This window comes from Lepidochelys olivacea (assembly GCF_965140295.1).
Source record: "Lepidochelys olivacea isolate rLepOli2 genome assembly, chromosome: 7".
NCBI classification, from domain to species: Eukaryota; Metazoa; Chordata; order Testudines; family Cheloniidae; genus Lepidochelys; species Lepidochelys olivacea.
Window position 1 is genome coordinate 61,703,525 of NC_140417.1, and position 15,248 is coordinate 61,718,772.

Below are 15,248 nucleotides of genomic sequence, written 5' to 3' on the forward strand. Positions count from 1 at the left end.
GCACCTTACATTCTGTGTAAGTATGGATTTGCCTTCCATGCTCACTTTGTGTTTGTGGTCATCAAAGCTGGTTAGTGTGTCACAGAAGCATGGATATTTTTTCCCCGTTTAAGGTAGGAAACTGACAGCTATGTTAAAACTACTGTAAGTAGTTCTGGTAGACATCACAGAAACCAACCAGTCAGGCTAGATTGGGTGACTGTAGGTAGCTCATTCATTGAACTCTTCTCCTCCTGAACCATCTGTTTCTAGAAGATGTATCATTTTTGTTTAAAAAAACCTCTACCCCTTTGAGCTGTGTGTTCTAGGAAGGTACTATTTGTTCAGACACCTTATTATTAAAAGCCATTGTATGACTTTGGGGTCAAAGATCATTCAATTTAAAGGGTTAAAATTAGCACTGAATTGGGAGATTAATGCTCAGTGCATTAGAATTCCATATGTAGGAAAAGTGAAACTTGTAGCACTTGTGAGCTGGGTTGTGTTAATTCTGGGGAGAGCTTTTCTACAATAGCTGTATAAATGTACTGTGTGGAAATTATTTTAAAGTTTTGTAAGGTTTATGGTCAAAGTGACAGTATAAAAATGGGACCACCTCACTCCTTTTTATTCAGTCACCCTTACACATACTGACAAAAATATGTCTTTCCTCCTCTTAGCTATATTGACAGGTGCTTTGAGCATCTGGAGTCTATTCTGGTTTGTATATCAATGTAATTTTTTAGCTATGTTACAATTATAGAGACAAATTCTGCCCTTGTTTGCAGCTGTACAAAGCCCATTCTAGGCAGGAGGTGTGGGCTTCCACAGGTGTAACTTGTAGGCCAGAATTTTGGTCTGCAAAATTGCCATTGTTTGGGATGATGTGTAAGCCAGAAAACAGATCCTGATGAGTTAGGAGCACTGAGTCGGAAAGGCCTCTTTACTTGTAAAATGAGGAAAATTGATCTGGATCATTGATGTAATAAACATGAAACCCTGCAAATCCATTTTGGAGCCACTTTTCCGACTAGAAATGTGTTTTACATGAGAAATTCAGTATATTTTCTGCTGGGTTTATTGTTACCTGTGTGTGTTTATATCCCAAAAGGAGTACTCCTTTATCTTGTTAATCATCTTAAAAGGTAATTTTGAGGAACAATGGGTTATAATTTCCACTTTTCAGAAAGTGCTTTGTGGTTTGGATTTTAAAGCTGACAATCCAATTAAATACAATAAGTACTTAAATATTTGTTTACCATATGTAGTTTATATGTTAAGTAATATGCCTACTAAAATATTTACCTACCAGAGCAAAACACCAGTACAGCTTAAAAAAATAAAATGTACAACTTCTCCTATATTTAGCATGAGCCTCAACTCTGGGGTCTCTGGATTATAAAACAATATTTTCAGAACCTTTCAAGAAAAGTGATTCAAACCAACCAAACCAGGAAATTGAAGTCTAACCTTTCATCCTTCGTTCATGCTTTTAAAGTTGCATCAGCTGCAAAGCAAGCTGGTCCCATGAGTACAACTGCAGGAAATTGCAATGTCCCATGGTGTGCATCCCCCGCCCCTGCTCTTCCCTGCAGATCATGGATACCATCTTGGATTTAATCTGGGTTCAGTTTTAAAATGCTTTCTTTTGAGCAGTAATGATCCTCAGAGAAGCTATTTAAAAGATGAGTCTTTAACTTTCCACTGCAGCCACAGGAGGTGGCCTTCTCTTATGAAGAAAATCTAGCATGGCAGGCACTGAGCGTGATGTGTGGGACTTGACAGATCATGAGACACAAGATCCAGCTCATCCCAAGCCTGCTGGACTTCAGGCTGAGGCAGGCTCTCAGTGCACAAAGCCAGTATTTCATTTTTGTGTTTTCACAATCAGATGCTTTTATAACTTTTTGTATGGGCGGGGGAGGGGAAGGAATGCTTAATATCTTTTTAACAGGCTTTTGATTGCTCTGTTTTTATAAGACTCAAAAGTTACCAGTTTAATCTTTTTACAAATGTCATTTTTGACTGGGCAAACCCAGGAATTCTCTCACCTCTGTAATGTCTTATGGAGGGTCCATAAGCCCATGTGGGTCAGGTTTCCCAAATACATAGTTTCTGCCTCTGCATTATCTATATCAGGATAACTTTGGCATTAGGGTTTGCCAGTTTTATAAAGTCTATCAATCAAAAGGGGCTAATATTGTGTAATGTCTGGAAGATGCTCTGCATGACTAAGATTTTTTTTAAGATGAGTCACTTATTGAGTTTAAATTGTAACTTTTCCCTTTCAGTGTTTTTCTGGTGTAGATTTTGTCCATAAAAGGCCTTGCCTTAAAAACAAGGCTCATTAGAAAATACATACCTTCTTGATAAGGATTGTTTGGCTTGTTTCATTCTCTTCATCTGGTATGAAGAATGTGATTAGTAATTCTGTATAATACAATGGTCCTGGACGTGTTGGCTATGGTAACATGCCATGCAAAATATGCTGTGACGTTGTTTTCTTACGTATCTCCTCCCCACACTCTGTACTGTAGCCATTATTTGTAATGGCTTAAATCATCATTTTTTCACACAGAAAAGGTAATAACTGCAACATTATGGCGAAACAATATAGTTCTCTTCATAATCCCTTTGTACTCTAATCATTCGTATTCACAGTGCTTTGTTTTACTAAGTCCATTTTCAGTCTGTTAGCAAACACTAATAACTTAATTTCCAAGAATGAGCTCCTTTCCCTTTAATCTTTTTTGTTCTCTGTGTACTCTGGTAGCCCTTCACTTCCAATCCTGCTACTCCTCTGTTGTTAATTCTCTTCTTTACCTCTCTAAGGGAACAGAAAGCAGTATCTGGAATCTATATTACCTCAGCCTATTCTTATCCCAGCCAGACATCCTTATGTGAAACCGCATCCACAAAGTTTGTTTTCACCATTACCAAATTATACCACCATTGTCTTGCCAGAAAATGTTGTTCTGAAATTCTGATTTCCTTGAAATGCATAAGATAAATCATGTGTACTCATCTGAACAATATTTCTTTCCACATCTTTCAAATAATCCTAACTTTTTCTCTCCTTAACTTCTTAGTAATTCTGGTTCACAGGTGAAATGGTTGGCCCCCTTTCTGCTGATCCTTGGATTGCTTTCATTTTCTTTTCATAGACCAAGAGGTTGTTTGATTACTAAACCAGCTCAGCTCTTTTACCAAATTCTGCTTCTAATACTAACTGTCCCTGTTTCTCCAATCTCCCTGCCACCTTCAAAGCCTGATGTGACTGAGGTTAATGAAGCCGCTGAGGCTGATGTAGATGTAGATGAGCAGGAGGATGCAGATGATGTTGAATTCACTCTCCCCTCTGACACTGAAGATGATTACGAGCCTGAGCTGCTGTTAATGCCAACCAGTCAGCCCGTTAACCAGCCCATTCTGGCCGCTGCTCAGTCTCTGCATCGGGAAGCAACCAAGTGGTCTAGTAAGGTACTCCTCAGTTTCCCACTGGCAACCGATCTGTGTGCATCCAGCCATTTGGAATGCTGACACATTTGCATCACTCTTGATACTTGCTGGGCCCCATGAGTCTGAGTGAATAAACTTTTGCCTGCACTTCATTTTAAGGATTGAGAGTGGCTTCACAAGTTTGGTAGGTCTGTCAAGGCCAGATTTCAGCTTGATTTTTGGGTCACTTTTTAGAATAAAAAGGCTTTTTTTCCCTTTGATTGCATCTTCCTATCTTTCTGCGTATGGCAGTATTTAAAAATGTAAAAGACATTTTTCTGATCACCTGTGAAGCCATGGTTGGTTTCTCAATGACTTCCAGATAATAACAGAACCTAAGTCATTCAAGAAGTCATTTAACATGTCTATTGTGCTTTGCCTCTATCAACGGCTTCAGCTAAAATCCGTATGACAAGGAATGGCTTTGTATGGCAGTGTTATCAAGGAGGACTTTCTGCTGACTTGCACTTGGCTGTACTGCAAATGCTGGCTTGGATAAGAGAACTCCTTTTAAAGAACCTGCACTGAATGCATTAGTTGCTGAGATCAAAACTGTTTATATGGTACCAATGGAGAGCAAAGCTGGAGTTCAGACATTTACAAGTACTCTCTTGTGTCTAAACACAAAAAAGTTTTTGCAAGGCTGGTCACTTACTTCATCATGGAACCGGCGTGCTTCAAGATATGTAAGGTTGTTGCTCTCCAGTGAGTTTGAGTGTGTCATATGTGGTCAGTCATTCATTTTTAATAGAAAGGGCTTTCAAAAATATTCCTGCCCTAGTGCTAGATAAACAGAGGGTTTCACAAATGATGTTGTTGAATATTCCGAGCTCCTTTATCCCTCTTTACGAATGAATGGAAAAGTTGCCTGTTCTTCACCACTTTCTTTAACAGATTGAAAACGGCAGGACCGGGCAGGCTGGTTGAAACTACCGTAAAGAACAGAATTGTCAGACACAGAGATGGACATAATTGGTTGGGAAATAGCTAACATAGTTTTTGACAAGGGAAATCAGGCCTCACCAGTCTACTAGAATTCTTTGAGGGGGTCAACAAGCATGCGGACAAAGGAGATCCAGTGGATATAGTGTGTTGAGATTTTCAGAAAGCCTTTGACAAGGGCCCTCGCCAAAGGCTCTTAAGCAAAGTAAGCAGTCACGGGATACGAGGGAAGGTTCTCTCATGGATTGGTAACTGGTTAAAAGATAGGAAACAAAGGGTGGGAATACATGGTCAGTTTTCAGAATGGAGAGCGGTAAATAGTGGTGTGCCCCAGGGATCTGTACTGGGCCAGTCCTATTCAACATATTCATGAACAATCTGGAAAAAGGGGTAAACAGTGAGATGGCAAAATTTGCAGATGACACAAAACTACTCAAGATAGTTAAGTCCCAGGCAGACTGAAGAGCTACAAAAGGATCTCACAAAACTGGGCAACAAACTGGCAGATGAAATTTAATGTTGGTAAATACAAAGTAGTGCACATTGGAAAACATAATCCTAACTATACATTTACAATGATGGGGTCTAAATTAGCTGTTACCACTCAAGAAAGAGATCTTGGAGTCATTGTGGATAGTTCTCTGAAATCATCCACTCAATGTGCAGTGCAGTCAAAAAAGCAAACAGAATGTTGGGACTCATCAAGAAAGGGATAGATAATAAGACAGAAAATACCCTATTGCCTCTGCATAAATCCATGGTACGCCCACACCTTGAATACTGCGTTCAGATGTGGTTGTCTCATCTCAAAAAAGATATATTGGAATTGGAAAAGGTTCAGAAAAGGGCAACAAAAATGATTAGGGGTATGGAACGGCTTCCGTATGAGGAGAGATTAATAAGACTGGGATTATTCAGCTTGGAAAAGAGGCGACTAAAGGGGGATATGATAGAGGTCTATAAAATCATGAGTGGTATAGAGAAAGTAAATAAGGAAGTGTTATTTCCTCCTTCTCATAATATGAGAACAAGGGGCCACCAAATGAAATTAATAGGTAGCAGGTTTAAAACAAACACAAGAGAGTATTTTTTCATGCAACGCATTGCCAGTCTCTGGAACTCCTTGCCAGAGGGTGTTGTGAAGGCCAATACTATAACGAGGTTCAAAAGGGAACTAGATAGATTCATGGAAGATAGGGCCATCAGTGGCTATTAGCCAGGATGGGCAGGAATGGTGTCCCTAGCCTGTGTTTGCCAGAAGCTGGGATTGGGTGACAGGCCATGGATCACTTGATGATAACCTGTCTGTTCATTCCCTTTGGGGCACCTGCCATTGGCCACTGTCAGAGGACAGGATACTGGGCTTGGTGGGCCTTTGGTCTGATCCAGTATGGCCTTTCTTATGTTCTTTTGTTCAGAGAATTGGTACTGTTTGATTTAACTTACTTTTTTTTAATTGGCACTTGTGTTTTCAGTAATGCTGCTTTTATTGGGGAAATCTAGAATGTCTATAACACTTGAACACACTTGTTCTTAAAATCCAGGCAGCTGCCTCGTCACTTCCACTTCCATGGACAAACTAACATTTTGGTCATCTTTTTTTTTTTTTTTTTTCCCTCCAGTTTTGAAACTTTTTCATTGAGTGTTGGAGGGGAAAGTATTTCACAGACATTTGTACAAATCTTCAGTGCTCTTTATGAAGAATCTTTTTCAATAGACTTGAATTGTTCTTCCTTGACTTAATGAAAGGGTTTGCTAGTGAGTGTGGATTATAGTTCAGGTGTAATTATATTATATATGTAATTTTTTGTGACTGCTGGCCTAACACTGCCATGTCTAACATTCATTGTTATATTTGTTCCCTGCAGGGTAATGATATAATTGCTGCTGCGAAGCGAATGGCTCTGCTGATGGCAGAGATGTCCCGCCTAGTGAGAGGTGTCAGTGGAAACAAGCGTGCCCTTATTCAGTGTGCCAAGGATATCGCAAAAGCGTCAGATGAAGTGACTCGATTGGCTAAGGAGGTGGCAAAGCAGTGCACCGACAAGCGCATTCGAACAAACCTCTTGCAGGTAATAACCTGGGCTGACTTTAAAATAATGCACATACCACTTTGCTTCCTGAGTTCTGCTCCTTCAGTATGGCTCAAGGCTGGAGAGTGAGTTTATTTTTGGCTGAGAATCACCTGTGGATCCCCTTGGCTCCCTATCCCAGCTTTTGTGAGTCTTGAGGCCCAAGTATGTGAAATGTTGATTTTCTTCAACTCCCACTTTGTGACTTCAGGTCCTTTTATTCAGATGGGAGAAGACATGTCAGTGTCCTGTAAGAGAGCCTTTGAAAATTCCATGAATGTCAAGAGACCAGTCTAGCAATGTCTATATCACCTTGGCCATCCACATAGTCAGCCTTATCAAGTCATAGGGTATTGGCAATAGCATAAACCAATACATCCCCGAATCCCATCCTCCATTCCTGATGAAACAGACTCTTGAAGGAATACTGGGCAAAGGAAAAGTGAATTCTGCTTTAGCGAATTGCTAGAATGGTCACCCAAGCTTATCAGGAAGGAATGGGAATTAAATTGCAGTGCCTTAGGTCATGAACACAAGAACACTTAGGGCACAGCAAATCTAAATCTACAGCACTCCAGGGTGCTGCGTACTAACTGTCTGGGTGGTTCCTGCTGCTGCTTGCTAAAAGATCCTGTGTGCACTTTGACGTTGTGCTGTTTAAAACCACAGTACATCAACGTGCTCTAGGGAACTTTCAGTGTGCGGCAGCAGGGTCCACATGGTGAGTTAGTGCATAACATGCTGGAGCGCTGTAGATTTCCAACCCAACTTGCCGTGCAGTAAGTGTTCATATAAACATGTCTTTAGTGACATCATGCAAGGTACCCTTGAAGTTTACATGTACATTGTATGCTTGTACCTGAGCCATCAGCAAAGAGAAACTGCTGTAGAGTGAAGCAAAATCTTAGTTTTACTTTAAAAATGGGATATCAATTGTTTCGAGTTTAAAAACTAAAATGATGCACCTTCCCAACTTCTTAGGTGTGTGAGCGAATCCCAACCATCAGCACCCAACTCAAAATCCTCTCCACTGTTAAAGCTACCATGTTGGGCAGGACAAACATCAGTGATGAGGAGTCAGAACAGGTGAGCTGCATAATTGATTTTAATGTAAACTCCTGCTCGCTCATTGATGCGGGAGAGGGAGGTCAGGTGTGTGTGTCAGGTCAGGTCAAAGCCTCCTCTTTCAAGAGTAATCATGGGATCGTAGGACTGGAAGGGACCTTGATAGGTCATCTAGTCTAGTCCCATGCACTGAGGCAGAACTAAGTATTATCTAGACTCCCATGAGTGCCTCCTATCGGCTTGGTGAGATGCTGCAATCTTTTCTTCTGGCTACTCAGAGTGGGGAGGGATAGCTCAGTGGTTTGAGCATTGGCCTGCTAAATCCAGGGTTGTGAGTTCAGTCCTTGAGGGGGCCATTTAGGGAATCTAGGGCAAAAATTGGGGCTTGGTCCTGCTTTGAGCAGGGGGTTGGACTAGATGACCTCCTGAGGTCCCTTCCAATCCTGATATTCTGTGTCCTATATATAATCAGATGTGTCCCAGATACTGAGAGTTAGTAAATCTGACCCAGTGTCCAGTAAATGTGTTAATTTCAATACACCTTTGTATATATTCTGCAGTTAACAATAGGACATTGCTCTGTCTCATAGAGAAGACTTAATTTGCTTCTAACCTGATATTGCCTCTTGTTTTAAAACAATCCACAGTCCAAAACAAAAACGTAGAGCTGTTTTTTTGGCATAGGAGATTATTCATCAGCACCCTCTGGTGGTTTCCAATGAATACAAGTTTAAGAATATTGTAACTAAAGCGGGCAATCATTTAAAACCTTTTTAGTTTCAGCTCTCCCTGCTTCTTAACCAGCAACTTCATCTTTGTTTTGTGAAACTTCGACTTCTGCAGCTACCTTCAATGACTCTGGGTATATTTAGTTACATTTTTGGTCTAGAATTCCTGTAGGTTCTCTAAAGAAAAAAGGAGTACTTGTGGCACCTTAGAGACTAACAAATGTATTTGAGCATAAGCTTTTGTTTGGTAGATGGATGTGTTAGGAATAGTGAGCTGTTCAGCTCGTGTTCAGACATTAGCTTGCACTCAGCTTTTCAAAAGGTAGGCCATGAGGAACAGGAGCCAGTGCTGCTGCTGTTTGAGTAGTGTCCCTGTATGTGCTCTTCAGGTGCGCCTGCCCCTTTGATCAGAGATTTTTGGTAGTAGTGCCCATTCGGCATGTGCATGCACCCACACACCCTCATGCCCTGCACCGAGGCTATATGGGACTGCACAGGCCAACAGGACTCAGTTCCTTCTCAACCGCCTTTGGCCAGAGCCTACGTCGACTGTGTGCCTGTTTGCCATAGTATTTGATAATTAGTTAGTTACCTTATAGGGTATGTAGTTGTTGGAACAATTCCCTTTTTCCCCCTTTTCCTTTAACTAAAAAAACCCCCCAACATTTTATTGCTAGGTAGACTTAGATAACAGTTAAGAGCTTTTTCCCTTCTAGGGGTCCTCTTTGTAATATTATGCAGGAATGCCAGGCTTGCTGGGATTCAAAAGGTGTCTCTCCTGCGGTGAGGTGCTTGCTATCAATGATGGACACTCCATGTGCGTTTGCTATTTGGGAGGTAGACTCATCCCCAGTAAGTGCAAGATCTGTGCTTCCTTCAAGGGGAGATCCACAAAAAATAGGGAAATCAAGTTAAAACTCGCGCAGATGGCACAACCTTAACAACCAGCTTCAGCTCCAGGAGTGGAGGACCCCTGTGCACACAGACTTCCAGTACCATTAGTGCCCTGTTCACATCAAGATCTCAGTCACCAGAGATCCCTAAAGAGAGAGGCGGCACCGCAGCAACTAGTACATCTAAGGTGCAGAAGTCCTTCATAGAGGTAACCTCAACATCTGCCTCGAAGCAGAAAGTGGTAAGGAGTAAATTTCCAAGAAAATCTTCATCACCAATGCAGATGACGACTACGGAGACCTCGGGTCCCAATGGAGTTCCATGTAGGCTTTGAGTGATGCTGGTACCACAAAGATGAATAGGAGGCAGTTGTCTAAGACAGACATGGTACTGAATTCAGGTACCCATACCCAGAGTGGCAGAGACACTGGTGAAAAAAGTTCTAAGCCTGTCCCTGAGCAGCACTGAGTACCGGTAGCATGAACGTCAACAAAGACCGTTCGGCTACCTGTGGTACCAATGGAATCTGAGTCGACTCACTCCTATGTTAAATGTTTGGTACCAGCTGCATGGGTAAAGAGCCGTCCTCCACAGGTTCTTGCTCAACCCTCTCTTTTATACCATCAGTACTACAAGGTCATAGGTACCCTAAAGACCTGCTAGTATCTTGGAAGCCAGTGCCTTGTCTCTTAATGAGCATGGGGGGTGTGTCAGCATCAAGACTCTCTCTTGGTCACCAGCTCCTGTATCGCCTAGAGTACCATACTTGCCCTCATCATCTTTGCAAGCCGGACAGCTGTGTCACTGCCCCTCCACCCCTTTCCCCGCGTTGGAGTACATGGAAGAGGATATTTCCGACTCTTAGATATCAGTGCAGGGTTCCCCAGTCGAGTCTAGGACACATCGCTGTCCCTCCTCCACTGACTTAATACAGGAGAATAAACCTCAGGTGACACCCACATGGCAGGAACACACATGGATGCCTCCACCTATGCTATTTGCCCCCATCCATGGCTTCATTGCGTCCTATGGGCGTTCTCTTGTCAACAATTTGCAAAGAAATTGTCACACCACAGGAGGGAGCAGGAAAGGGCCCATTCTCCCCAACCTCCTATTCTACCACCTATGCCAGAGGAAGAGACCTGTGAGGAGCAGAAAGCAAAGGGGGATAAGGAGATGACTCCTCTTACTAATATTTCTTCCTCATCACCTGATGAAGCTGTGATGCCTCCACCTCCTCCTATGGCAGATGACTTCAGGCAGTTTCAAGAACTGATGAAGTGAATTGCGGGCATGCTGCGGATTCTCTTTAAGGTATTTCAGGTGTCCCACCATAAACTCCTGGATATCTTGCAAACTTTGACATCTGTGAGGCTCACCATTCGAGGCAATGAAGCTCTTATGGAGCCTGCTAAGACTGTTCGGCAAACACTAGGTACAGCACTTCCTACCTGCAAGAGGGCGGAGGGAAAATATTATGTCCCTGCCATGGAACCAGAGTTTCTGTGTTCTCACTCAGCTCCAGACCATTTAGAAGATCTCCTAGACTATTTGTATCCATTGCGGACAGAAACGAGGGTTCGGCAGTTTCAAAACAGGTTATCAAAGAGGATCTCCAGTTGTATTAAGATTTGTTCAGCCCACTTCAAGAGTGATATCACGTTCGACAAGAACACTAACTATGTCTATAGCCTTACTTAAGGATGTACCAATTGCAGAGATCTATAGAATGACAATATGGTCCTCTGTTGGTGTGTTTTCTCAACATTTATGCCATGGTGCCTACAGCTAGGCAGGTCAGTTCTTTTTTCTGTTTTGGACTCTGGTCTGAACCATCCATCTTCTTAGGACACCTTTGGAGTCACCTGAAGTTGAGCACCCACAGAAGAGAGGTTACTTGTGCAATAACTGGAGTTCTTCGAGATGTGTGTCCCTGTGAATGCTCTATTACCCACCCTCCTTTCCCTCTGCTTCGGAGTCTCGCTTGTGGGAATTGGTGGTGGTGAAGGAACTGAGGGTGGTACATCCACATAGCCCTATGTAACCTTGGTACGGGGCACAAGTATATGTGGGGTGCATGCACAGGCTGAATAGGCATCCTTACCAAAAATCTGTCAAAGTTGCAGGTCACAGGCACACTTGAAGTGGAGCACCCATAAGGGGACATGTCTCAGAGAACTCCAGTTACGGCATAAGGTGTGTAACCTCTCCTTCTTGTGAATGAGAGAATCACTTGCTACTTGGAGTGAGGGGGTAGCCTTCCCAGTTATGGAACAAGTAATTTTTTACATTTGACTATCATGAAACATACATTAGCGAGAATGACGTAACAACATGTTCCTGTTGTGAGGCCCCAGGCAGGGTGGGATTTTATGCTTCTGTGTTAAACAATTGCTCATCTGAATGTGAACACTGTTTTACCACTATGGATATTTAAGAACTTGAAAGAATAACACCTTTCCTTTGTCCGCAGGCTACTGAGATGTTGGTTCACAATGCCCAGAACCTTATGCAATCTGTAAAGGAGACTGTGAGAGAAGCGGAAGCAGCATCTATTAAGATTAGAACAGATGCTGGATTCACTCTTCGCTGGGTTAGAAAGACTCCTTGGTATCAGTAAACAACTGCCAAATAACAATCTTCTGAAACATAAAAAGCCTTTTTGAAGCAGAAGAGAATTTTTTAACAGCAAAATGTGCTGTTAACATGAGCTTAAAATTAGCTTATGCTAATGCCCCATTCTAAGGGCATTAATTATAAAAATATGCATTTAAACATCTTCGGAAAGCATCTCAGAATTGCTTCCGACACATTGACAATTTTTATTCTTTTTGGTTTTGAAGATTCTCTCTTTTCATTAGTTCTGTAATCCCAGAGACACACTTCTCATTTATGCACTGTATATTTCAGTAGTTTCCATATGGTGGTATGACACATGGACTTTGCTCAAGCTTGAACTGGAGGTCTGGAACACTAACCGTGTTACTTAGCTATTTTGGGGAGACAATCAATGACACTGAAAAGGTGAATTGTTTTAATGACATTTTCAGTTAGCTGTTCTCACACCACAAAAGTGTTACAAGGTATATGTAGTGAAGTTCATTTACATCAGAAATGACCCCCTCTTTTTTGGGGGAGGGGGAAATCACATTGCTAAAATAGTCTCTTATGCTGCTGTTACTTTGTCTGGCAATGATATCCTAGGTCAGGAAATACTGAGCTGTCTTCTTTACTTCCCATTGCCACCTGTAGTGATTCCAGAATCTGCATTCTTGTGCTATACTAAAATGGTTGGCGATGGATGTTCGTCACAAATAATGACAGCTTGACTGTTAAAGTTTCAGAGGCCTTAGAAAAGCACAGACTCCCATCCCTGCCCCCCAGTAAAAATTTGGTAGAATATGGAGCTAAAAATTTGGAATCCATCGAGTTAGCTGCATTAGTCAGTCAATCATGTTCAAAGCAACTTTTTGTATGAAAAAAAAATGCTCAGATAGAACACAATCAAGCTCCATCTCCTTTTCTTCGAAACCTGGCACACCCACACTCCACCTCTGCACACTTCCTTCAGAGTTGTTTTAGGGGAAAATTACACTCCGTTTAATGATGCTTGTGCCTCACTGCCCTTCATTCTAATGATGGAGCATGTGGGAAAGTAGAGGCACTCAATTTATGGAGTCTGTTGGTGTTCCTAATGTAAATCTGTTGTTCAGATAACTTTAATGAGCCATGAAAATGATTTCTAGACTGAAATTCTATATACACATTTAAAGCTTAGTAGCAATTAACGGAATTAGATAAATTATTTTTTTCCAATCGTGTTAAGAAAACAGAGTTGGGATGGTTTTTGTACTTCCATACTTCTTACATGCCTTCATTTTTAACATGCTTATGATAGCTGTTCAATAATATTTTTTGGCATTTAAAATGAAAAGTAATTAGATTGCTAAAATTTTAGAAACGGCCTTTGTGTGCAAAAACCTTTGCTAACTTGATTATGTACGCCAGCATTGACATCATAATGGCTCCTTAGTTTCTGTTTGGTACGGATTGTCACAATGATCATGCTCAAGCCACCTTTGTTAATGTGCTGTTGCTGCCCGTTGATCAGACACACAGTAACAGCAAAGGCAAGCTGTGCAGTACAGCGTCAGACAACAGTTACTCTACACTTCGTTCTTCTCTCGCCTGCATGGTTATCAAAAAGGGAAATTACATATTTAAACTACATTATAATAATCTGCCTCAAACTGATTTTAGCAAGAGAAAGCCCTTGTTCATCCTTAATTCACTCCTCCTCCCCTGATAATGCCAAATACATGGTACTTAGGGTCTTTTCTCAAACTCCTCCAATAACTACCCACACCAGGAAGGATGAAGGAGTGAGACAGAGCCTTAAGCAGAATGTCTTGCCTTTGGTTGGCTTATATTGGACCCTTAACACTATGTAATGTAGTCATTTCTATTTAATAGTAAACACTGAATAGGAGGGGACTCTTGAGGGTCTTCAGAATAGTCTTCCTGTATTTGCTTTCAAAATAGTTCAAGCTTCTCTGTGGGTACATCTACACAGTAACTAGATGCCCACGACTGGCCTATTCCAACCAACTTGGGCTCACAGGGCTTGGGCTGCAGGGCTGTTTTGTTGCTGTGTAGACTTCTGGGCTTGGGCTGTAGCTTGGGCTCAGGACCCTGGGAAGTGAGTCCCCTGAGCCCAACTTTGCTGGCACTGGCCAGCCGCAAGCGTCTAGTTGCTGTGTAGACGTACTCTGAGATTTTTAGCATCACTGTCTAGTTGCTTGACTGATATTAATGCAATATTACTAATGCCTTTAATACATGATTGTTTATGCCAAAGATCACTTTTTGTTTTATTAAGGAATGTTCGGGAAAGTTATGAATCATGTTTGCCTTTGATATTTCTTCAGAATGTTTGCTATTAGTTCTTAAACTGTTTTGTAGGATCTCAAATACTGTACACCTTATGCAATTTGTGCTTTCTTGAAGACTATTGGTCTTCAGACCTAAAATGAAGCAAAATTTTAAAGACCTTGAATGTTGGTTAGAAATGTTTTACCACTAATACTTTGTTTATAAATCAAAATTTGTTGTATAGTCTAATATTTTCAACCTTTTCTTTTTGTTCTGTTAAAACAAAATAAAAATGCATTTGTATAAATGTCACTTTATGAACATTTACAGGGACTGAATAGTAAGAATGTTCTTTAATTGCAGAAAACATAGGTCAGCACACCAGAAATATGAATTTAGAGGGTTAATTATTTTCTAAAAAGTTATAAAACAATTGTATGTTGAGTAATAGTTATGCACCCCCAATGTGCTTAAATAGGTAACCTAACAATTTCTATACATTCAGAATAGGAGTAGTGATTCTATCTTTCTATCAGTTACGTGGGCTTCTGGCTCTGATTTGGTACAAGTTATCTGAAAGAGTCAACACTTATGAGTTTAATACATGGAGGACTCTGACATAACTATTATTTGTCATACAAAGTGAAAAAAGCATTGCAATGAGGGGTGGGGGAGGTTAAATGTTTTGGTACTTTGTGCAGACTGTTCACTTACCTTGTAGGACAAATTTCTGGTGCCCATACAGGAAATAGTTAATAGATTCATAGATATTTAGGTCAGAAGGGACCATTATGATCATCTAGTCTGACCTCCTGCACAATGCAGGCCACAGAATTTCACCCACCACTCCTGCAAAAAACCTCTCACCTATGTCTGTGCTATTGAAGTCCTCAAATCATGGTTTAAAGACTTCAAGGAGGAGAGAATCCTCCAGCAAGTGACCTGTGCCCCATGCTACAGCGGAAGGCAAAAAACCTCCAGGGCCTCTTCCAATCTGCCCTGGAGAAAAATTCCTTCCCGACCCCAAATATGGCGATCAGCTAAGCCCTGAGCATATGGGCAAAATTCATCAGGCAGCATTCAGAAGTGCTAAGTCCTGCTTGAACCATATGATCAAACAGTTTCTGGGTGCACACCTGTCTAGCCTGAAGAGTCAGAGTGGTTATGTTGGAGGTTGGAGAAGAGACTACTGGGCACA

General features: G+C 41.4%; 1 protein-coding gene across 2 annotated transcripts in view; it reads left to right on the forward strand.

Moving 5' to 3' along the window:
- VCL (vinculin) overlaps positions 1-14,275 on the forward strand; it is a 105,698-nt gene extending 91,423 nt beyond the window's left edge. Inside the window, exons 19-22 of one of the 2 annotated variants that reach the window (XM_084633101.1) lie at positions 3,247-3,459; positions 6,288-6,491; positions 7,473-7,577; positions 11,652-14,275. In XM_084633101.1, coding sequence (XP_084489227.1) covers positions 3,247-3,459; positions 6,288-6,491; positions 7,473-7,577; positions 11,652-11,798 — 669 coding nt within the window. In that variant the 3' untranslated portion in view covers positions 11,799-14,275. The remainder of the gene's footprint in view (positions 1-3,246; positions 3,460-6,287; positions 6,492-7,472; positions 7,578-11,651) is intronic. The other variant, XM_084633100.1, reaches the window with a different exon arrangement.
- Positions 14,276-15,248: the final 973 nt, after the last annotated feature.